General features: G+C 42.8%; 2 protein-coding genes across 3 annotated transcripts; one reads left to right on the plus strand and one right to left on the minus strand.

The window, feature by feature from the left end:
* Nucleotides 1-131: 131 nt before the first annotated feature.
* Nucleotides 132-13,010, minus strand: sympk (symplekin). Of its 2 annotated transcripts, none has more exons than XM_023988070.2 (27): nucleotides 12,896-13,010; nucleotides 12,540-12,647; nucleotides 12,359-12,424; nucleotides 11,932-11,985; nucleotides 11,008-11,081; nucleotides 10,769-10,895; nucleotides 10,407-10,656; nucleotides 9,605-9,775; nucleotides 9,160-9,399; nucleotides 8,863-9,014; nucleotides 8,619-8,769; nucleotides 8,203-8,431; nucleotides 7,930-8,080; nucleotides 7,151-7,386; nucleotides 6,963-7,044; nucleotides 6,746-6,859; nucleotides 6,518-6,665; nucleotides 6,262-6,422; nucleotides 6,012-6,120; nucleotides 5,798-5,898; nucleotides 5,298-5,388; nucleotides 5,101-5,202; nucleotides 4,776-4,963; nucleotides 2,993-3,169; nucleotides 2,736-2,831; nucleotides 2,388-2,618; nucleotides 132-604 (listed from the first exon to the last, which is right to left on the minus strand). In XM_023988070.2, the coding sequence occupies exons 1-27, from the start codon at nucleotides 12,917-12,919 to the stop codon at nucleotides 437-439; spliced, it is 3,801 nt and encodes a 1,266-aa protein (XP_023843838.1). In that variant the 5' UTR covers nucleotides 12,920-13,010; the 3' UTR covers nucleotides 132-436. The 2 variants fall into 2 exon arrangements, with proteins under 2 accessions (XP_023843838.1, XP_023843837.1); XM_023988069.2 differs by having other exon boundaries at nucleotides 12,540-12,650.
* Nucleotides 13,011-13,502: 492 nt separating this feature from the next.
* On the plus strand, nucleotides 13,503-22,696 carry hnrnpul1l (heterogeneous nuclear ribonucleoprotein U-like 1 like). Its single transcript, XM_023988071.2, has 16 exons — nucleotides 13,503-13,592; nucleotides 14,035-14,294; nucleotides 14,524-14,865; nucleotides 14,974-15,211; nucleotides 15,314-15,387; nucleotides 17,072-17,211; nucleotides 17,343-17,442; nucleotides 17,565-17,677; nucleotides 17,781-18,047; nucleotides 18,178-18,300; nucleotides 18,391-18,519; nucleotides 19,863-20,031; nucleotides 20,921-21,190; nucleotides 21,279-21,445; nucleotides 21,848-22,057; nucleotides 22,152-22,696. The coding sequence occupies exons 2-16, from the start codon at nucleotides 14,072-14,074 to the stop codon at nucleotides 22,269-22,271; spliced, it is 2,685 nt and encodes an 894-aa protein (XP_023843839.1). The 5' UTR covers nucleotides 13,503-13,592; nucleotides 14,035-14,071; the 3' UTR covers nucleotides 22,272-22,696.
* The last annotated feature ends 401 nt before the right edge of the window (nucleotides 22,697-23,097 follow it).

The raw sequence follows: 23,097 nt of genomic DNA on the forward strand, positions 1-23,097 counted from the left end.
TGCTGCAGGTTCTCAATCGAAGCATGAAATAAAGGTTGAATTCATTGACCACCTTTGACAGAGAGTTGATCAGTACACATATGCTATACATAGTTTGTATAATTAATTAGGGCACAATAAAAAGACATGGAACAAATAAACAAATCTGTTTTATTTTCATGACAAATACATTTTCTATTAAGGACTTTCAAAAGTAAAATAAATTGTAGTAAATATTTTTCCTGACTAGAGTTCCGCAGTGCATTTCGCAATTTCGACAAATACAAAACTAAGGACACATAACATAGATATTTTTGGATGACCAAGAATTTGTATTTTCAAGAGGTTCATACAGGTAAGAGCCAGTACAAATACAGAGGTGAAGTCAAAACAATTTCGCAACAGTTCACACTCGGTTCATTATATTCTACTTTATGACTTCTACTTAGATGGAACATCATTCTGCATCTCCTGTGCCAGTCTCAGGTTCTGCGGTACTGTCTTCGGTGACATCTTTTAATTGGTCAGTGACATCTGAAGGTTCAGTAGGTGCCTCCTCCATTGGGTCCTCCACTGTCTCTATAGGATCCGGAGTGGGGTTTTCTTCCACTACTGGCAAATCCACCTGGTACAAAATATAATTGATTAGAGTTATAATACACTGCTCAAAAAAATAAAGGGAACACTAAAATAACACATCCTAGATCTGAATGAATGAAATATTCTTATTAAATACTTTTTTCTTTACATAGTTGAATGTGCTGACAACAAAATCACACAAAAATTATCAATGGAAATCAAATTTATCAACCCATGGAGGTCTGGATTTGGAGTCACACTCAAAATTAAAGTGGAAAACCACACTACAGGCTGATCCAACTTTGATGTAATGTCCTTAAAAACAGGTCAAAATGAGGCTCAGTAGTGTGTGTGGCCTCCACGTGCCTGTATGACCTCCCTACAACGCCTGGGCATGCTCCTGATGAGGATGGTCTCCTGAGGGATCTCCTCCCAGACATTTTCTAAAGCATCCGCCAACTCCTGGACAGTCTGTGCGGCAACGTGGCTTTGGTGGATGGAGCGAGACATGATGTCCCAGATGTGCTCATTTGGATTCAGGTCTGGGGAACGGGCGGGCCAGTCCATAGCATCAATGCCTTCCTCTTGCAGGAACTGCTGACACACTCCAGCCACATGAGGTCTAGCATTGTCTTGCATTAGGAGGAACCCAGGGCCAACCGCACCAGCATATGGTCTCACAAGGGGTCTGAGGATCTCATCTCGGTACCTAATGGCAGTCAGGCTACCTCTGGCGAGCACATGGAGGGCTGTGCGGCCCCCCAAAGAAATGCCACCCCACACCGCTGACCCACGCAAACCGGTCATGCTGAAGGTAGTTGCAGGCAGCAGAACGTTCTCCACGGCGTCTCCAGACTCTGTCACGTCTGTCACGTGCTCAGTGTGAACCTGCTTTCATCTGTGAAGAGCACAGGGCGCCAGTTGCGAATTTGCCAAATCTTGGTGTTCTCGGCAATGCCAACACGTCCTGCCGGTGTTGGGCTGTAAGCACACACCCCCCCTGTGACGTCGGGCATCATACCACCCTCATGGAGTCTGTTTCTGACCGTTTGAGCAGACACTGCATATTGTGGCTGCTGGAGGTCATTTTGCAGGGCTCTGGCAGTGCTCCTCCTGATCCTCCTTGCACAAAGGCGGAGGTAGCGGTCCTGTGCTGGTTGTTACCCTCCTACAGTCACTCTACTCTGAGTGTCTGGCCTGTCTCCTGGTAGTGCCTTGCTCTGGACACTAGACTGGACAGCAAACCTTTTGCCACAGCTCGCATTGATGTCCATCTGGAGAGTTGCACTAACCTGGCCACTTGTGTGGGTTGTAGACTCTGTATGCTGCTAGTGAAAGCACCGGCAGCATTCAAAAGTGACCAAACATCAGCCAAGGCAGCATAGGAACTGAGAAGTGGTCTGTGGTCACCACCTGCAGAACCACTCCTTTATTGGGGGTGTCTTGCTAATTGCCTATAATTTCCACCTGTTGTCTATTCCATTTGCACAACAGCATGTGAAATTTATTGTCAATCAGTGTTGCTTCCTAAGTGGACAGTTTGATTTCACAGAAGTGTGATTGACTTGGAGTTACATTGTGTTGTTTAAGTGTTCCCTTTATTTTTTTGAGCAGTGTATATACACACACTACCTATCTATATGTAATAATATTTCAGCATGGCTTTTATAAGTGTTATTTTGAGGGGAAGCTCAGTGACTGTAGATTATTCTGCTGGTTGTCAGTTGCAAGACACCAGTTGTGTAAATCTACACCTTTTCAAAACTTTCCACATATATACAACCAACTGCTGTAACGGCGACAAAAGGATGACAATAGTCTCGACTTACCTGCAAAGTGGTGTCTGCAGTTTCCTCTTGACTAGCGGGGGCCGTCTCTCCTTCCTCCATGGGTTCCTCTTCTTCTTTTTTATTTGGCAGATGCTGCTGGACTGCTGGCTCTGGATCTCTCAGTGGTACTGGAATAGGTTCTGCCCGTACTGGAGGGGTTGCAACAGGTGCGAAGGTTGCAACAGGTGCGAAGGTTACATTGGGTGCGATGGTTGCAACAGGTGTCTCAACCTGTATGTAGTGAAAGAAGAATAATCAAATAAAAAAGTAAAAGACATAATTAAGAGTTTAGACATGACAATCGTTAGTGACAGACACATAGCCATCTGTTGTTTCTGTGCCCATTACCTGTCTCTCCAATACTACAGGCTGCATGGCCTCTGGTTCTGGCTGCTTGCTGTTGGCCTCCAGGACTGTCATGATGGAGGCGGGAATGTGGGCTTGCTGTAACAACAACCAGGGAAGGTTTTGTTATGAGAGACTAATAAACAGGGAGCTGGATCAGTTTGATAAACAATAGAGAGACTTTCTTACACTGGTGCATTTCATTGGTATGAGCTTAAAATGTCTCCCACTAAAATAAAGAGATAACGTTAGCTAGCTACCTGGTGGGGGGTGAAAGAGTGGACATGCTGTAGAAGAGGTTCCCTCATCTCCGGGCAGCGCTCAAACACACTGGTAAGTTGAGCTGGTGGGAGCTGCAACAGCACGCTGTAGGACTGCGGCTTGGTCCTCTGGCAGCACTTCACAAAGCCCTCCCACACCTTAGGATACTTCCACACCTGCACAACAAACAGGGACACACATATGTATATACAGTACCAGTCAAAAGTTTGGACACACCTACTCATTCAAGGGGTTTTCTTTATTTTTATTATTTTCTACATGGTAGAATAATAGTGAAGACATCAAAACTATGAAATCACACATGTGGAATCATGTAGTAACCAAAACAGTGTTAATCAAAATATATAGCAGTCATTTACAACATTAACAATGTCTACACTGTATTTCTGACCCAATTTGATGTTATTTTAATGGACAAAAAATATGCTTTTCTTTCAAAAACAAGGACATTTCTAAGTGACCCCAAACTTTTGAATGGTAGTAAATAAAAGTTTGGGGTCACTTAGAAATGTCCTTGTTTTTGAAAGAAAAGCACATTTTTTGTCCATTAAAATAACATAAAATTGATCAGAAATACAGTGTAGACATTGTTAATGTTGTAAATGACTATTGTAGCTGGAAACGGCTGATTTTTAATGGAATATCTACATAGGCATCCAGAGGCCCATTATCAGCAACCATCACTCCTGTGTTCCAATGGCATGTTGTGTTAGCTAATCCAAGTTTATCCTTTTAAAAGACTAATTGATCATTAGAAAACCCTTTTGCAATTATGTTAGCACAGCTGAAAACGTTTTTTTTTRCCTGATTAAAGAAGCAATAAAACTGTCTTTCTTTAGACTAGTTGAGTATCTGGAGCATCAGCATTTGTGGGTTTGATTACAGGCTCAAAATGGCCAGAAACAAAAATCTTTCTTCTGAAACTCATCAGTCTATTCTTGGTCTGAGAAATGAAGGCTATTCCATGCGAGAAATTGCCAAGAAACTGAAGATCTCATACAACACTGTGTACTACTCCCTCCACAGAACATCGCAAACTGGATCAAACCAGAATAGAAAGAGTGGGAGGCCCCGGTGCACAACTGAGCAAAAGGACAAGTACATTAGAGTGTCTAGTTTGAGAAACAGACGCCTCACAAGTCCTCAACTGGCAGCTTTATCCACAAAACACAACGTCAACAGTGAAGAGGCGACTCCGGGATGCTGGCCTTCTAGGAAGAGTTGCAAAGAAAAAGCCATATCTCAGACTGGCCAATAAAAATAAAAGATTTAGATGGGCAAAAGAACACAGACACTGGACTGAGGAACTCTACCTAGAAGGCCAGCATCCCGGAGTCGCCTCTTCACTGTTGACGTTGAGACTGGTGTTTTGCGGGTACTATTTAATGAAGCTGCCAGTTGAGGACTTGTGAGGCGTCTGTTTCTCAAACTAGATACTCTAATGTACTTGTCCTTCTCAGAACAAGAATAGACTGAAGAGTTTAAGAAGAAAATTATTTGTTTCTGTCCATTTTGAGCCTGTAATCGAACCAACAAATGCTGATCAATTTGATGTTATTTTAATGGACAATTATTTTTGCTTTTCTTGCAAAAACAAGGAAATTCTGAAGTCACCCCAGACTTTTGAACGGTAGTGTATAACATATAGCAGGTTACCGGCATCCTGTGTTCTTAAACAGCAAAGCCGTCAAATCAAGTCTGCGTCTAAATGTTGGCTTAATCTAATGCTCAGTGTAGGAGAAAACCTCCTCGTTTACTGACCTGCTTGACAATGAGTCGGGACAGGATGTTCATAACGAAGCCTCCCAGGCGGGGGTACATGCTGAGGGACTGGATAACTGTTCTCATCAGCAGAATGGGGAGAGGACTCTGCTCCATCAGCTGCTGCATTACCACAGCCAGGACCTCTGACGTGTACACATTCTTCTCCCCAAAACACAGGTTGGTGGCTGCAGACATGGACACACAAATAATACACTTTGATCAGCTCAGAAATGTTCCAACAGAAAAATATCACTGATGACAATGTGTAATAGTGTACCAGAGAAAACAAAACTGAATGGTTCTCAGGTAGAAGACAACTTACCTTTTATGATGGACTTCATGTCACACTTTGTTGAGTCAACATTGTGTAAAGAAATTAGAAGCTCGCCAGGGGTGAGAGGAGACATTGAGGAACTACCCTCGCCTAGTAACGAGAGATGACAGCGTTATTCCACGTCATTCACACTTGTGACATACAAGTGTGGACAGCAATCACTGGAAGATGTGACGGGATCTTACTATGCTGGGTGCCCAGGAGACGGTTGAAGACTTCCTTCACCACAATGGGGTTGAGCTTGATAAGCTTAGGAAGAGCCTGGGTCACCTCTTTCTGTACACAGAAACACAGCAGAATCAGGGAGAACTCTGTTTATGATATATCCTGATTGCCTAGTCACTTTTACCCCTACCCATATGTACATTCTGTGTTACCTCAATCTCGTACCCCTGTACATTGACTCGGTACTGGTACTCCTTGTATATAGCTTTGTTATTGTTTCCAGTGTTACGGTTTCCTTTTTTATTTAGCAAATACTTGTCTTACTTTTTAATTCTGCATTGTTGTAACAGGCTTGTAAATAGGGATTTCACTGCAAAGTCCACACGTGTTGTATTCGGCACAAGTGACCAATAAAATTTGATTTGACCAATGTAACACTGATCCTGTTGTTTTAATGTCACAGTTATCTCCCTATTGTAGCACTTTGTGAATGACACCATTGTTTCTTTGAGGAACTTACCTTTTCCAGGCCGTTGATGACAGGAATTAGGAAACGAACGTCGGGCACTCGTTTGTGATACAGGTCCCTCACTCTCTCCACCAACTCTGGTGACGGAGGCACTAAGGAAAGACAAGAATCCATGTAGAAGCTGACAATCCCATCTCATCTCCCTTTTGCCAAGCACACAGACCATCTGCGAATAAGCTGGGCAGTGGAGTGAAATACACTTTACCTTTATCAGTGAGAATGTGCAGGCAGCGAGTGACCAGAGTCTCTGCTCCTTTAGGACAGTTTTCAACCAACAGCAGAAGCTGTGGAGACTTCATTCCCATTCCACGGATCTATTGGGCAGGGAGAAAACTCACGAACACACACTGGTGGACAAGCAAGCCAAACAGCAGAGAGGACCAGGGAGACTGGTGCAGGGAGAGTGTAAGGAATTAGACAAAACTAAAGAGAGTGGGTAAGAAGAAGGGGCTTACTGGCTGCTCTATCACTCGAAGCACACTGCGCTTGATGTCAGCAATGGCTTCAGTGTAGACAGAGGCCAGCTCATGAACCAGGCGGTGGTTGAGAGGCAGAAGGGACAGGTAGAGGTACAGACACTGCCTCACTGTGTCCTCTGTCCAGGGGGAGGCCACCTCTGTGGGAGTGAGAGGGACAAACAGACATGGGTAGGTCAGTGGGGAAGAGAGAGACATTGTCGTGTGTGTATAAAAGTTAAACTGGAAATCAAACCTGTATCCTTGTCAGCCCCAAAAAGTAACGACGGAGGATTAGGGTGTACGAGAAGCTGCATGTAGTTCAGTGCAAACTTCTCAATATAGTCCCTCAGCTGGTCTTTCTCATACATCCGCTTTATGAAGGACAGGGCATTGGAGCGCACCTGGACAGAAAACAGTTAACTAAAGAAAAACACAAGCCAGCAGCAACAGAGACTCAGTTTWGTTCATTTTACTATGTTACCTTCTCCTTTTCATGTGAGCTGAGATCCAGAAGCACGTGGAGGTACTGGAACTGCCTTGAGGGACGTTTTATAATCAGCTCTTTTAGAGTAGTCATGCCGAGGTACACCCGCGACTGAAACATTCAACCAGAAAGAAAATCACTAGTGTCATGATGACAAAGCCGGTACGTCATTTAKATTTTTTGCTCAAGTTTAAAGACAATCGAATGTCATTACCTCATCTTCACAGTACCGTCGTATTACTTCCAAAGCAGATTCTGTAATTAACGGAGCCTCCAGCACAATCTTTGTGAAAAGCCTAGGAGATGGGATAGAAATGGATAGGAAAGTGGATTAGATAATTGCTATTTGACTGCGGAGCCCTTTAGCTGGTGTCCACAGAAGAACAACGTAACTGTCCTCACCCATCCCTCTGCTCMGGCTTTTCCTGCAGGCCGGACAGTAGAGTGAAGAGGCAGTGGTCGTAGCTGTCCAACAAGCCAGTGGGCTGRTGACTGAGGTATGTGTTGTACTCCTGGTAGAGAAGAGAGAAGGCCAGGTCGCTCCTGGTCCTAATGTCCTCCAGAATGAACTCCAGCACATCATCCTTCATCATCCCCTCAAACTGAGTCACAAGTCTGGACAGCAGCTTCACGCGCACCTGCCAGGAAGAGTACATATATATTTATATTCCGGACTCAGACATCACTCGTTCTAATATTTCTAGATTTCTTCATTTGAAGCAGTACAACTAATTAAACTGAACTTCACCTCRAGCCAGTTCACCACTTATTCAAAATCAGATTCTGTACTCAAAATAGGAGACCAAGATCATTTTCTGGGGCYTTGATCAAAAAAACCTTGCTTCGGGTATCATACACATAAGTATGTGATCTTGTGTTTAATCTCACTGTCGTACCATACTGACCATGCGTTATAATATTTATAGATTTCTTCATTTTAATTTGGGGGATTTGCGTGTATTGTTAGATATTACTGCACGGTTGGAGCTAGGAACATAAGCATTTTGATACACCCACGATAACATCCACAAAATGTGTACGAGACCAATCAAATTTGACATATGGCTACATCATAGACTCAAATAAGATGTTTGTCTCTTCCTATAGATGTTAGTTACTATGGAAATTGATGCCTTCTTTTATTTCTCTACTAGAGAGGAAGAATGTTTTGAAACACTCACATGGSCCATCCCACTCTGTGCTATAGCTTTTTCTGAGTGCAGGATGCGCTTGACAGCCATGTTGGTCAACTTTTCAAGCTGGGTGTCTGTCAAAGGCTGGATCACATCAGCTAATCTGAACACTTTCCTCTTCCCACTTGCACCAGGTGTTCTAAAAAAAAATCAAATCAAATAAAAGACACAAATGAAACAGTCAGAATGGTTAAATYGCAGGGTGGTTGTAGGGTACCAGGTTTGCTTTTATGTGTGATAGTTGTACTGCTTCAGACTCACTTGATCTGTGTGGAGGGGAGGATGGGCTCAGGCAGCCTCTTGACCTGGGGGGCTTCCCCCGTTTCAGTTTGGCTCTTATCTCCATAGCCTCCTCCAACCACAGAGATGGCTTGGCCCATAACTGGTACTTTACGCTTGATGAGCAGGTCTTTGGAGGACTCCCCTATGCCTTCATCCATGCCCTCCTCCTTTCCAGCTTTCTCATCTCGTGCTTTGCACTGCTCCAGTCCTAAGGGATAGATTGGAGAAGGTTTGAAACAGATCTAATTAGAATTAAGAATTTGGAGAACAGATTTTCAGAAATGAAAATCAACATTTCCATCTTTGAAATCTGTGAATTGGGTGGCCCATTGTGCTCAGTCATTTTGCTATCTTTATTTCCTTGTCCTAGTTCCTTCCCCCCCCCTCTCTCTAACCTGGTCCAACTCCAGCTGCTGTCATCTGAGTGGCCATCATTCTGGCCAAGTGTTTGATTTGGGCATCTGTTCCTGCAGACTCCACTGGTGTGTATGTGGCCTGGAAGGATGCTGGCATGACATCAGGCAAGTACACCATGCTGATTAGAACCTGTATGTGGAAGAGGAACACAAACATGAGAATGGCCCTCACATCCTCCAGGTGTCAAAAATGAATAAATCACATTCTACCACAGCAGTTTACCAGATTGGCCACGTTCTCTGGGGAGAGCAGGGGGCGCAAGAACTCTGCAGTGAGGTCGATGGCTGACTGGGCTACTGGCACAGAGGAGGGCTTGGAGATGGAAGGGGGGGCTGGCTCTTCTTTATCTTCATCATCTTCTATAAGAGCGGGCTCTGAAAGTAAGACAACATTAGATTACAGATCTAGCATATGGAACCACAGGTTGATTCTGGATTTATGGGGTGTGGGAGTCAACTAGGTACTTCTAAAAAAGGTATCAGTCTGAATGGTAACTGGTGCAATATCTTTACAACTAACCAATCTTGAGCTTTTTGCCCTCTGTGTATGGCTCATGGCGGGGCCTTTTGCGCGGTTCACGTGGGGCTGGCGTGTTGCGGGTTATTTCATTCTGGGACATCCCCAGGTCTAGGAGCAGAGTGCTGATTTGGCCCTGGAACTCCAGGCTGCAGGGGTGCTTGAGCACTGCCATCAGGTGTAACTTCAGATTCTTGCGTACACTGCTCACCTGAGACTTGGCCAGCGTTGGGGGTAGGTTGGCTACAAAAACAAGTGAAATATGATTTAAATTAAACTGAACTTCACCTCCAGCCAGTTCACCACTTATTCAAAATCAGATTCTGTACTCAAAATAGGAGACCAAGATCAATTTCTAGGGCATTGATAAAAAAAATAAAAATGCTTCAGGTATCATACACATAAGCTTGTGATCTTGTGTTTAATCTCACTGTAGTACCATACTGACCATGCAGAGTCTCATAAGCCTGGACCACTTCAGACATAAACATAGGCCTCTGTCGGGCCAGTGTGGCCAGGGAACCCAGGGCTGTGGTCAGGTTGATGCTGGAGATAGCAGGGTGGACCATGAACTTCAGAAGCTGCTCCAGCGCAGACTTGCCCTCCCCACACAGGGTATCTTAGGAAGATATTGCAGACATTGTGTAAGGTGCATCAAGACATGTAGAGACAGCAATGCTACATTTAAGCAATAAAGCACGAGGGGGTGTGGTATATGGCCAATATATCACGGTATGTGATGTTCTTATGCACGACGCAACGCGGAGTACCTGGATACAGTTCTTAGCCGTGATATATTGGCCATATACCACAAACCCCCAAGGTGCGTTATTGCTATTATAAACTGGTTACCAACATAATTAGAGCAGTAAAAATAAATGTTTTGCCATACGGTCTGTTATAAATTGGGTGGTTTGAGCCCTGAATGATTGGCTGAAAGCCGTGGTATATCAGACCATATACCACAGGTATGACAAAAGTTATTTTTACTGCTCTAATTACGTTGATAAATAGTTTATAATAGCAATGCGTTGTGGATAACAGCAGCCCTTAGCCGTGGTATATTGGCCATATACCACAACACTCGGGCCTTATTGCTTAAATATACCACGSCTGTCAGCCAATCAGCATTCAGGGCTCAAACCACCCAGAAGTACCTAATGTGCACAACACATTAGGGAAAACTCAACTGAAAATGTATGTATGTAAAGCTTTAAAATGTCACAGTAAAGAAAATCATCTCCTCTCACCGTAGCGGATATAGGCATGGTCTTTGGAGATTTTATCCAGGCTGATGTCTCCCTCTTGGCGCTTGGGAGTGTCAGAGTCTGACGTCCTCGGTGAAAGAGTGATGATGAGAGACTCTGTGAACTTGATAGCATGAGTGCGGACTCCATCATTGTCAACTTCCAGCATAGCCAGAACTTCCTCCTTCATCTGAGTCACCATGTCCCAGCATGCTTCCTGCATGTCTGACATGGTCTTGGAACGCACAAACCACTGGCATAGAAAACAAACAAGCCTCAGTACAGCACACAGCAACACACATGGGTACATAATATGGGTTGAATGGGATAACAATGAGAAGGCATTGATTCATGAAAGTGTGTACCTGCAGCGCCACTTTGTAGAGCTGAGTGAGTGTGAGGATAGCCTTCTTCACCACATTGACACTGTCGTCCTTCAGCAGCATGTTCAGGTTGGCAATCAGTTTAAGCAGGAGCTCGTTGTCCCTCTTACTGTTAAGACAAAAACACCCCAAGTTAAAAATATCAACATACATGACTTTCGTAAACTTGATATTCTAACAACTGTTCTATATATGTGTGTGTGAGACTGATGAACACTTACCATGCTTCCTCAATGAAGCCAATGACAAACTTTCTTACTTCCATTGACTTATCTGTCTGAAAGGCTATGATCTCCTACAGACAAAGGGTGACAATGAGAGAGAGAGAGAGCGCATTTTACACTTAAACAATAAGGCCTGACGGGGTGTGGTATATGGCCAATATACCATAGCTATGGGCTGTTCTTATTCACGACCCACGCAGAGTGCCTGGATATAGCCCTTAGCCATGGTATATTGGCCATATACCACAAACCCCAGAGGTGCCTTATTGCTATTATAAACTGGTWATACGGTCTGATATACCACGGCTTTCAGCAAAATCAGTATTCAGAGCTCAAACCACCCAGTTTATAAAAGTGCTTTTACAACTGGTGTTAACCTAGCTGAGGAACGCTCAACTTTGTTATATTATATCGAGGCGGAGTTGGTTGCACGGTTTGCTAGCAACAACATTGTGTCACCATCAGTCAATACTTGTAAAAATGACAATTCTGAAAAAGCTTACCTGTACCTATGTTTCTCCGCAGTCCTTTCGCAGGGTGCTGAAATTCCTACTTTTAATTAAAACTTATTGAATACAACCAATGACTTTTTTCTCATGTGTTGCACAACTCAGCGRGAGTGCACGTGCCAACTGAATCTCAGCTTACATGACGTCAAGGCCACTACGTCTCCAGTTGAGCAACACAAATTAGGAAAAAGTCAGTGGTATTCGATAAAAGTTATACAAGACAAACATAGGTACAGGTAAGCATTTTCAGAATTGACATTTCTACAAGTATCGACTGATGGTGACTCAATGTTGTTCCTAGCAAATTGTGCAACCAGTTATCAAAACTCAACTCTGCCCTTGATACAAGAGAATGGAGCTGAGCGTTCCTCATCTAGTGGTAACCAATATACAGTTATAACTACATACTTACATCTAAGAAATTGTCAAGTAAAGAGGGGTCCTTGTTGATGATCAGTTCCTGGACCTGAATGATGAAAAGACACTTGTAAATATTATATATATTAAAAAAATTAAAATAAATGTGCCTTTATTTATCTAGGCAAGTCAGTTAAGAACATTCTTATTTACAATGATGGCCTACTGGCAAACAGTGGGTTAACTGCCTTGTTCAGGGGCAGAATGACAGATTTTTACKTTGTCAGCTCAGGGATTCAATCCAGCAACCTTTCCGTTACTGGCCCAATGCTCTAACCACTAGACTACCTGCCGCCCCATATATATTACAGGTCTGAAGAAAAGGGTATAATGTATAGCCGTCCTAACATTCCTATCTGATCTCTTGAAGGAGCTTATTACTGATGGCCTTATACTGGCCTGCCAGAGAGCTGATCACAAACCTGTTTGAGAACRGTGAGTTTGCTGTCTGTAGCAATAAGAGCTGCTTGGTTCAGGAGATCAACAACCTGTAAGTTMAGAACAGACAATCAGGTACATATGTTGGAACTGTCAAACATAGATAATTTGACGCGATTTTATTCAAATATGGACCAAATCATTCCAAGGGTTGTTCGGGGATACCTTTTCACTGGTGGTCATATCGACAATAGCCGTGTCCTCGTCTTCATTGAAAAACTGTGATGCCACACTGGTCCTCACACCAGCACTTTCTCCGTTATTTGAGGCCATCTTCTAAACATACACGGAAACAAAGTTAAATTAAATAATAACATTAAATTAACTTARTAGTTAGTTACATGCGATGGAAAAATAAGAGCAAACCCTGGCGCACTTGTTACAAACAGATAACGTTAGCTACCAYCCATAACGTTAGCCGGCTATGCTAGTTAGGTGACGGAAGTTAGCCGTCACCTGCCTGTGCAAAATAACTTTACTGACAACAACAATTACAGCACAAAATGAGGCAAACACATTACCTTATTAGATCCTTTATTATTCATAAATTAAAATGAAATATTTGCACTGGTGTAACAAGGGCGCAACTTCGCTAATACACCGCCATATTTGGTGGAAGTACTAATAATGCAGCTGTGCAACAAAAGCGTCCCTCGGCTGCAACAACGGTTGGGTGTTTTAAGTTCCCWTTTACGCATAACTAGATACATTTACCAGACAAATTGGCAAATATGATTTTAAACCTCTGAACCTATTATATTTATATACAGATGTTTTATTTATGCTTTTATGTGCAAAATTGTAGCCTATAGAAGGACACGTGAGGTAAACCCATACAACTTGTAAAGGGTTGCAAACTGTACATAAAAAAACACTTGTCGGGATATTTAAAAAATACAATACACCAAAGGTACTGATAGCCAACCCATTTCATCTGTCTGAACCATAGACCTAACATAATAACGTATCTATTTAACGGCTTGCAATAATTGTATTAAGCTGTAACAAACAGCAACCCTTCCTCGCCCTCTGCTGCCTGTAGAGAGGCACAGCAACTGGAACACTGTTGTTCAAATATTACCTACAAGGCCTCTAGCCAATCACAGAGCAGACGGCAAGCGCTAACCTTTTCTGGCTACAACAGAATCGTCCATTTTGTTTCAGTTGAGTTGGTCACTGCATGAATCAAGCAAGGAAATTAAAAGAGTGAGAAAAGAGGTTAGTAATGTACGCTAGTGTATTTTGAATGTAAACTCGCATGATTTACAAATAGTAGCGACGCTAGCTATCATGCACATATGTTTGTWTACAGCTAGCTAGCTATGACGTTTCAGAATCCGTTGTTTTGGTGTCCGACCTTAGGTGACTATCCTGTAAAAATGTGCCTAGTTGCTAATGCTAACTACCGGTAGTTGGCAGGCAATACTGGCGTAGCAAAGACCGTAGTGAAGTCTATAATGTAACTAGGCACTAGCTAGTTTTATGAAAACTGTTGGCTTTGGACCTATGCGTTGTTTTGCCGTGGATTTTATGTTTCTGTTAACGGGAGCGATGTCCATGTACGATTTTGTAACGCAACGAAATGGATACAGTAGCAAACATAGCCAATGCTAGGCGTCTACTAAACTACATTCCTTGTCTGTAAACAAATTTCTTACAGATTGGGATTTCTGATCACTGAATAAGTTGCATGAAAGATGAGTGGAATCAATGTGAAGAAGCTCAAAGTCAACGAGCTGAAAGAGGAACTTCAGCAGCGAGGCCTGGATACTCGTGGGCTGAAGGCGGATCTTGTCATAAGGTTGCAATCAGCACTTGAGACCGAGGCTGCAGGTGAAGAGGGCGGGCCACCGACTGCTGATGTTGGGGGGGATGAGGAACACGATATTGGCGCAGATGGCGACGACTACTCAGATGAAGGTAAACAAATATTTAGGGGTTTCTATGTGTATGTAGACAGTTGTACGATTGCATTGGTAGAGCCACGTTGACTGTTGTTAACAGATTTTCCGTTTTTAAATGGGGGTGGTACTGTTTGTTTCAACGTGACTAGTGGGCTGTCAATTGTAAACATGCGGATGAAACTGCTGTTATTCCAAAGTTGTAAATCAAGCAGGTTGTGATACTGACACTGTGTTTTCCATACTAGTTAAAGATGATGGGGAAGAAGACCAAGATGTTGAGGACGATGAAGTACAGTTTGTCCCGCAGGCTAAAGAAGAAAAGTTTAATGAGGAGAAAGGTGATGGTGAACAGAGTGAAGATGAGCAGGAAGAAGACAGCCGGGATGGGGCACAGGAAGACAGCCGAGAAGGGGCACAGGTGTTAGAACCAGAGAMYGKYGAACCAGAGKRYSKYSAACCAGAYCCWSRYCAACCAGAYCCWSRYCAACCAGAGGCTATGAAACCTGAAKCAGTGCAACCAAAGCCAGTGGAACCAGCATCAATTGAGCCTGAAGCAAAGCATGTGGAGATGTCTGAAATTAAGCCAGGTCAGTAATAACATACCTCAAATGAACAGATTAGTGCTTAGTATATTCTCTTAATTCACCCTGCTGCTCACGCTGTAATTATTGACAACATTGTCCTCTTTGGTGCAGATGAGATTGTGATGAAAGCAGAGTTGAAAAAAGAGGCAGATGAACCTCTGCAGCAGGAGCAGTTGAAGAAGGAGCCAAAGCAGCCAGAGGCACATCTTCCAGATGCTGCCAATGAATGCGAGGCCATGGAGGCTGAGCAGGTGAGCCAAGSCAAAACGGAGGATGACCGATGCAACCGTAAGAGGCCATACGATGAAGGCCGTGGCTATGGCTATTATGAACACCGAGAGGAAAGAAGGTAAGTGTGGGGGAACAGGTTTGAAAACGGCTTCACTAAAGTGCCTTGAAAACATTCTTCCGAACTATACCCCTAGCTTATGCTCCACGCTCTCGCGCACAGGGCACGTTCACCACAGCCCCCAGCAGAGGAAGAGGAAGAAGATTTTGATGACACTCTTGTGGCTATTGATACGTGTAAGTGAAAGTACTGTTTGTTTTGTGATGGTAGTAGAATTTGTGTTGAATGGTTTATTGTGTGCATTAACAACATACAGTTGAAGTCGGAAGTTTACATACACTTAGGTTGGAGTCGTTAAAACAAATTTTTKGACCACTCCACAAATTTCTTGTTAACAAACTATAGTTTTGGCAAGTCGGTTAGGACATCTACTTTGTGCATGACACAAGTCATTTTTCCAACGATTGTTTACAGACAGATTATTTCACTTATATTTCACTGTATCACAATTCCAGTGGGTCAGAAGTTTACATACACTAAGTTGACGGTGCCTTTAAACAGCTTGGAAAATTCCAGAAAATGATGTCATGGCTTTAGAAGCTTCTGATAGGCAATTGACATCATTTGAGTCAATTGGAGGTGTACCTGTGGATGTATTTCAAGGCCTACCTTCAAACTCAGTGCCTCTTTGCTTGACATCATGGGGAAATCAAAAGAAATCAGCCAAGACCTCAGAAAAAAATTGTAGACCTCCACAAGTCTGGTTCATCCTTGGAGCAATTTCCAAACGGCTGAAGGTACCACATGCAAACAATAGTACGCAAGTATAACACCATGGGACCACGCAGCAGTCATACCGCTCAGAAGGAGACGTGTTCTGTCTCCTAGAGATTAATGTACTTTGGTGCGAAAAGTGCAAATCAATCCCAGAACAACAGCAAAGGACCTTGTGAAGATGCTGAAGGAAACAGGTACAAAAGTATCTATATCCACAGTAAAACGAGTCCTATATCGACATAACCTGAAAGGCCGCTCGGCAAGGAAGAAGCCACTGTTCCAAAACCGCCAATATAGAGCCAGACTACGGTTTGCACATGGGGACAAGATCGTACTTTTTGGGAAATGTCCTCTAGTCTGATGAAACAAAAATAGAGCTGTTTGGCCTAATGACATCGTTATGTTTGGAGGAAAAGGGGGGATTCTTGCAAGCCGAAGAACACCATCCCAACCGTGAGCACGGGGGTGGCAACATCATGTGGGGGGTGCTTGCTGCCGGAGGGACTGGTGCACTTCACAAGGATGGAATCATGAGGTAGGAAAATTAGGTGGTATATATTGAAGCAACATCTCAGAACATAGTCAGAGAAGTTAAGCTTGGTCGCAAATGAGTCTTCCAAATGGACAGTGACCCAAACATACTTCCAAAGTTGTGGCAAAATGGCTTAAGGACACAAAGTCAGGTATTGGAGTGCCATACACAACGCCCTGCCTCAATCCTATAGAAAATTTGTTGGCGAAACTGAAAAAGTGTGTGTGGAGCAAGGAGCCCCAAACCTGACTCAGTTACACCAGCTGTCAGAGAGGAATGGGCCAAAAATTCACCCAACTTATTGTGGGAAGCTTGTGGAAGGCTACCTGAAGCGTTTGAACCACCAAGTTAAACAATTTAAAGGCAATCACTGGGAATGTGATGAAAGAAATAAAAGCTGAAATAAATCATTCTCTCTACTATTATTCTGACATTTCACATTCTTAAAATAGTGGTGATCCTAACTGATCTAAGACAGTGAATATTTTACCTGGATTAAATGTCAGGAATTGTGAAAAACTGAGTTTGAATGTATTTGGCTAAGGTGTATGTCAACTTCTGACTTCAACTGTATTTATTTACCTTTGGGGGTATGGTTTTGTTTTTCACAGATAATTGCGATCTGCACTTCAAGGTATCACGTGACCGGTATAGTGGATACCCGCTCACCATCGAAGGTTTTGCATACCTGTGGTCAGGTGCACGAGCTTCCTATGGCGTCAACAAAGGGCAAGTCTGCTTTGAAATGAAGGTATTTCCTGTTTAAATTAAGTTGCATTTCACTTAGGCGCTTTGTTGATGGAATATTCAGGTTGTGTTTTCCGATTGAGGAGTCTCGTTGATTTGAATAAATATGAATTTGGTGCATGTTTTGTTATCCAGATAAACGAGGAGATCTCTGTGAAGCACCTTCCCAGCAGTGAGCCTGATCCACATGTAGTGCGCATTGGCTGGTCCTTGGATACCTGCAACACCCAGCTCGGTTAGTTTGTGAAAATGCTGCTGTACTTGAGCTGGAAAATTTGGGATTATCTCATTGTTATTATAAATATTTTATGCGATTTGAAACTAACACAAAACTTATTGTTTTTGACTCTATACCAGGTGAAGAACAATTCTCTTATGGTTATGGAGGAACTGGCAAGAAATCTTCAAATTGTAAATTTGAGGATTACGGGGAAAAGTTTCGTGAAAATGATGTCCTTGGGTGCTACATTGTAAGTATTTGTGATAGTACAGAAGATTCACCTAGATTCGTCTGCCTAATAAAAGCTGAGTACTCAATAAGCCTAAATGTTTTCCTCTCCATGTCTGGTTCAGGACTTCGATAGTGGTGATGAAGTGGAGATGGCCTTCTCAAAGAACGGCAAGTGGCTGGATGTGGCCTTCCGTGTGTCACGGGATGAGTTAGCTAAACAGCCACTCTTTCCCCACGTTCTTGTGAAGAACTGTGCAATTGAATTTAACTTTGGCCAGAAAGAGGAGCCCTTCTTCCCCCTGCCCGAGGGATACACCTTCATTCAGAACGTCCCTCTGGAAAACAGGATACGGGGAACAATTGGGCCTGCAACCAAGGCTGACTGTGAGGTGAGTGTCTGCCATATTGGTTCATTGAGTGGTTTGTTGATTTGGATCATTAGACTAGATTCCTTCTGTCGTCAGTAGCTGTGAGATGCCAGGACTTATTCCTCATGTTTGTCTCTTGTTTTTACCTTAGCTCTTGATGATGGTTGGCCTACCTGCATCTGGGAAAACCACCTGGGCCTCAAAGCACGCGACAGAGCACCCTGCAAAGAAATACAACATCCTGGGCACCAATGCCATAATGGAGAAGATGAAGGTCAGTTATCTTTGTTTGAACACAGAATCCTTCAGTCTTGGTCTTTAGTGTAAAGTTCCCCACTAACGTAATGAAAACCTCCACCCTCAGGTGATGGGACTGCGTCGTCAGAAGAACTATGCTGGTCGCTGGGATGTCCTGATCCAGCAGGCCACACAGTGTCTGAACAGGTTGATCCAGATCGCTGCCCGCAAGAAGCGTAACTACATCCTGGATCAGGTATCTACTGTCTGATTTCTCACCCCATTCTATGTTAATGTGCTCAACCTCCCGCCCACTGCTGTTCACTGATGCACATGTTCATTAATGCACTCTTTGATATACTGTCTCTAGTGTAGAAGCCTTGATCAACAACTCCTGGAAGTTATCAAACTTTTCATTGTCCTGAACATGCTGCTGAAATCATTATTTCTGTTTTCGCTTAAATGAAAGCAGTATTGACATTGTATGTTTTTACTCAATATTTTTTTATTTCCTCTCTGTATGTCCTGTTGAAAAAGAGCTCTAAGCTGTACAAATAGTCCATGTCTATAATAAGATGTTGAAAAACAAGTAAACACTGCCGGGTGGTGAGTAAGAAATACACCTTCTGTTGTTCGTTAACTGTAAGATTAGTTCAAACTCACATCACCTTTGATGTAAGATAGCTGATTTATACAGACAGCATATGGAACTTTTGAATGTTGTATGTAAAATGAATAAAACATTAAGGTAAGTGAAAACTAACATGTTTGAATTTTCAGGGCGTTTGTTCAAGTTACTCAAGGTAGGTGAGGTCTTGGACATTCTTATGGATGCCATGGAATTAGTGAGTATTGACAGGTAGGTAGTGTATGTTGTTATTGTCATGACAGGTGGACTAATGACAAGCAGGTAAGTTCTGGTAAGTAAATAAGGGGACCCTGTTATTGTAGGCAAGATATTACGCAGCTCTATAAACTATTAATTGTTGGTTTATTCAGCAAGTTACATGAACTCAATGACAGCACAGAGAATAGTTTGAAAAGCAGTACATTGATTGCCCTAAAAGGGTTTATCTGGAGACAATTCAATTGATTTTACAGATGTTTTTCTTCTGTTAATTGTATGGAAGTGAATGTGAGCTCTGTGGAAGAAGGGATTAACAGGAACATTCATCTATTTGCTCAAGCTTGTAAGAGTGAGCTGTCAATATGGCAAAAATAGATTCAAAGATGGAACATGTTTAAAGATGCTACTATTCTTGTGTAATGTAGTATTTTGCATTTTAAGTAGCTAACGTTCTTAGCTATTCATTGGAAACGTTGACCCGTTGAGAACTTGCAAGAATTAACCCAATAGATGGCTAACATGGGTCCCCAAAGTTCTTTCTCACAGGAAATGCATTCCAGACACAACGGTAAGTTGTGAGAGACAACCATATGTAGTTCCAGAACAGTAAATATAGGCATGAAGAAAAAAAAACTCTCACTTTCATCATTGCAGGAATCCAATTTCCCTCCTATGGAACGCAAAGCCATAACAAAAGCAGACAAGTGAACAATAATAAACAGCTTCTACTTCTTTCTTGTCAACTTTGCTAGACAAATGTATATGGATCAGCCCAGAGACGAAAAATGCGTCCTTTTGAAGGTTTTCAACGCAAGGCTATTGTAATTTGTCCCACGGACGAGGATTTAAAAGAGCGAACGTTAAAGCGAACTGATGAGGAAGGGAAGGATGTTCCCGATCATGCTGTATTAGAAATGAAAGGTAGGAATTCCATGGATAACAAAAATTAAAAACCACACAAAGACAATGCATTTCCTATGTTTTTTGTTTTGTTTTATCGAAACTTGGAAGATCCCACCTGTCCCCTGCCCCCCTTTAAAGAGCTATTCCCACTATTTCCCCCTTTATCATCTATCATTCTCTTATTTTGAACCATTTCTTTCATCTTTCTCATTCATCTATTTAGCACTGCAAACTCAGGGTGCAGGGTGACGTCCATTTCAAGTGTTGGGTATTGATTCTGACCCTTGAAGGATGAGATCTTTAATAGATTATCAATTGAAAATTTTAACAAAACCATTGGCAGTGCAATTTCCAGTACCAGGGGAGTAGAAAGAAATCAACATTTATTACTTAAGGACTAACTGAGGACATACGCCCACAGGCTATGCTTCCGTAAGCTATATTTGTGGTTTACAACTGAAAACGACATATTCATCACTCTCCTTAGTTTTGTTATTTTCCTATGGTCTCCTGAGTGGCGCAGCGGTCTAAGGCACTACAGACCCTGGTTCGATTCCAGGCTGTATCCTTACCGGCCATGATTGGGAGTCCAATAGGGCGACGCACAATTGGCCCAGTGTCGTCCAGGTTAGGGTTTGGCCGGGGTAGGCCGGCATTGTAAATAAGAATTTGTTCTTAACTGACTTGCCTAGTTAAATACAAATCCTCCTTAAACTGGATCAAATTCTCCCCTGTCCCTTGAGGTAATGTTTTGCTATAATTCTGGTATAACTCTCCCCCACTTCCCTCTTTTCCCTTCCTACCCCTTCCTAGTATTGTCTATCAGATAGTAATAATGATTTTCTTTGTCTTTCGACGGCGCCGCTATACTCGTCCTGACAACGTCCAACCCCTCTGCTTCCTGTAGCCAACTTTGTGCTCCCAGAAGCTGGTGAGTTTCTTGACAACGTGACCTTCATCGAGCTTCAAAAAGAAGAGGCTGACACGCTGGTGAAGCAGTACAACGAGGAGGGCCGCAAGGCCGGCCCACCCCCTGACAAACGCTTCGACAACCGCCAAGGAGGTTTCCGTGGTCGCGATGCACCTTATCAGCGCTATGACAACCGTGGTGGCTCCCAAGGAGGGAGGGGAGGCTACCAAAGTCGTGGCGGACCCCAAGGTGGCAACTTCAGAGGAGGTGAGGAGCAAGGTTTCTGCTCAACTGTTTTGTTTTTCTAAATTTGTGTTGTGAGCCTACTTAACTTCCTGCCCTTTATACATGACAGGCTATAACCGTGGAGGCTACCAGCAGAATCGTTGGGGAGGCAACCGTGATGGCGCAGCAGGAGGGCAACATGGTTACAACCGCAACCAACAATCTGTAGGGAGCTACAATCAACACCGCCAAGGACAATATAACAAGGGAGCCACTGGCAGTTACAGCCAAGGACAGGTAWGCTGTCTAATATATTGGTTACTTTGTTTTTTAAGGGGAATCTTCACACATTTTTTSAACTTCATATTCATCATTTCCAGTACCACCCCAACATCAACGTGTGAAAATGCTGTGTTTATGTTTTGTAGTAAAACGGATAATGACGTCATCAACCAATTAGTAGGCAATGCCTACTCACAACTGGTCAAAGTCACACGACTCGCACTCATGATGTAATTGGAAACACTTATCTTCCTATCTTTTTACAACAACATAGAAATGCACCACTGGAGATAATGAATATGAAGTTGCAAAATGTTGGTGTTTCCCTTTAATGGCATCTCCTTACATGTGGTTCTTCCTCTGTCAACACTTCACCAGTCCTTCCAACTTTCTGACATTGTATGTGTTAACTTGTAGCCACAGACATACAATCAGGGCTACAATCAYGGCTACAATCAAGGCAACTACAACCAAGGTTACAACTACGGCAGCTACAGCCAATACCCAGGTTACAGCCAGAGCTATAGCCAAACTCCTGCTGCTCCTGCCGCTGCTGCTGCTGCTCCTGCCGCCACTGGACAGACCTACAGCCAGCAGCAGCAGAACTACAACCAGCAGTATCAACAGGTGACTAGCCAGTTTCTTAGTTTCAACGTTAACCTGTCACCTGTCTAAAACTCATTTCATAATGTCTTGCTCTCTTTCCCTCTCTCTGATCCAGTATGCACAGCAGTGGCAGCAGTATTACCAGAACCAGAGCCAATGGAATCAGTACTACAGCCAATACGGCAACTATGGCAACTACAGCCAGGGTTCTCAGGGCTCCCAAGGCACGCAGTAGGCCTACAGTAGTGCACTGATGAGACGGATCCATTCCCTGAGCAGCATTCCATTGCTTATCCTGCCTGCAGGCTACACCTGTCTTTTCGTCCTCATCCATCATCTCCTTAATGATTAGTCTTCCCTTTCTTATAGCTAACATTTTCAAGGTTTTCTTTTCAGGGTCTAGTGGTTTTTCTCRCTGCCTTTCTGGTATAGGAATTATTTTTTAATGTCACGCCACAACATTAGCATTGTTTTTGCAGTAGGTCCTGCAACCATTTAGTAACATTCAGCTTATTTGTCTTGCCTGTTTGTAGACCCTGGCTATTTTAAATGAGCAACAGTGGTGTAGTTTAACATGCATATGTAGTACACTTTTCAGTGTTGTGCAGTGAATGTTTATTAGAGCTCATAAAAGGTAGCTGGGATTTGCATGTGTACATTTCAATGTGTTTTTAAGAGAGATGGAAGATTGTAGGACAACATTTTGTTTTTGTTTTAATATTTTGCTGTTTACGCGTCATTTTTAGTTTTAATGTTAGATCAAAGAACCATACATTTTAAAGAAATTGGTGTAGAGTCTGGACTAATTATATATATACAAAAAAATGTATCTTCAACTGTTGAGGTTTTGATTTAATCCATTAATATTTTGCCCATATTTATTGAAATTGAAGTCTTGAAGACAAACATTTTGATTACTTTTTTCTATAACCTGTATAAAGAGAGCTTGTAAAACAACATTTACCAAAATGTATTGTTTCACACCATTTAAAACGTTATGTAACAGTGGTGGTCATCTATTGTCCCTCCAACTTGTTTTTCCAATCTTTGTGATCATTAAC

The sequence above is a fragment of the Salvelinus sp. IW2-2015 genome, linkage group LG5 (genome assembly GCF_002910315.2).
Source record: "Salvelinus sp. IW2-2015 linkage group LG5, ASM291031v2, whole genome shotgun sequence".
In the NCBI taxonomy this organism is placed as follows: domain Eukaryota; kingdom Metazoa; phylum Chordata; class Actinopteri; order Salmoniformes; family Salmonidae; genus Salvelinus; species Salvelinus sp. IW2-2015.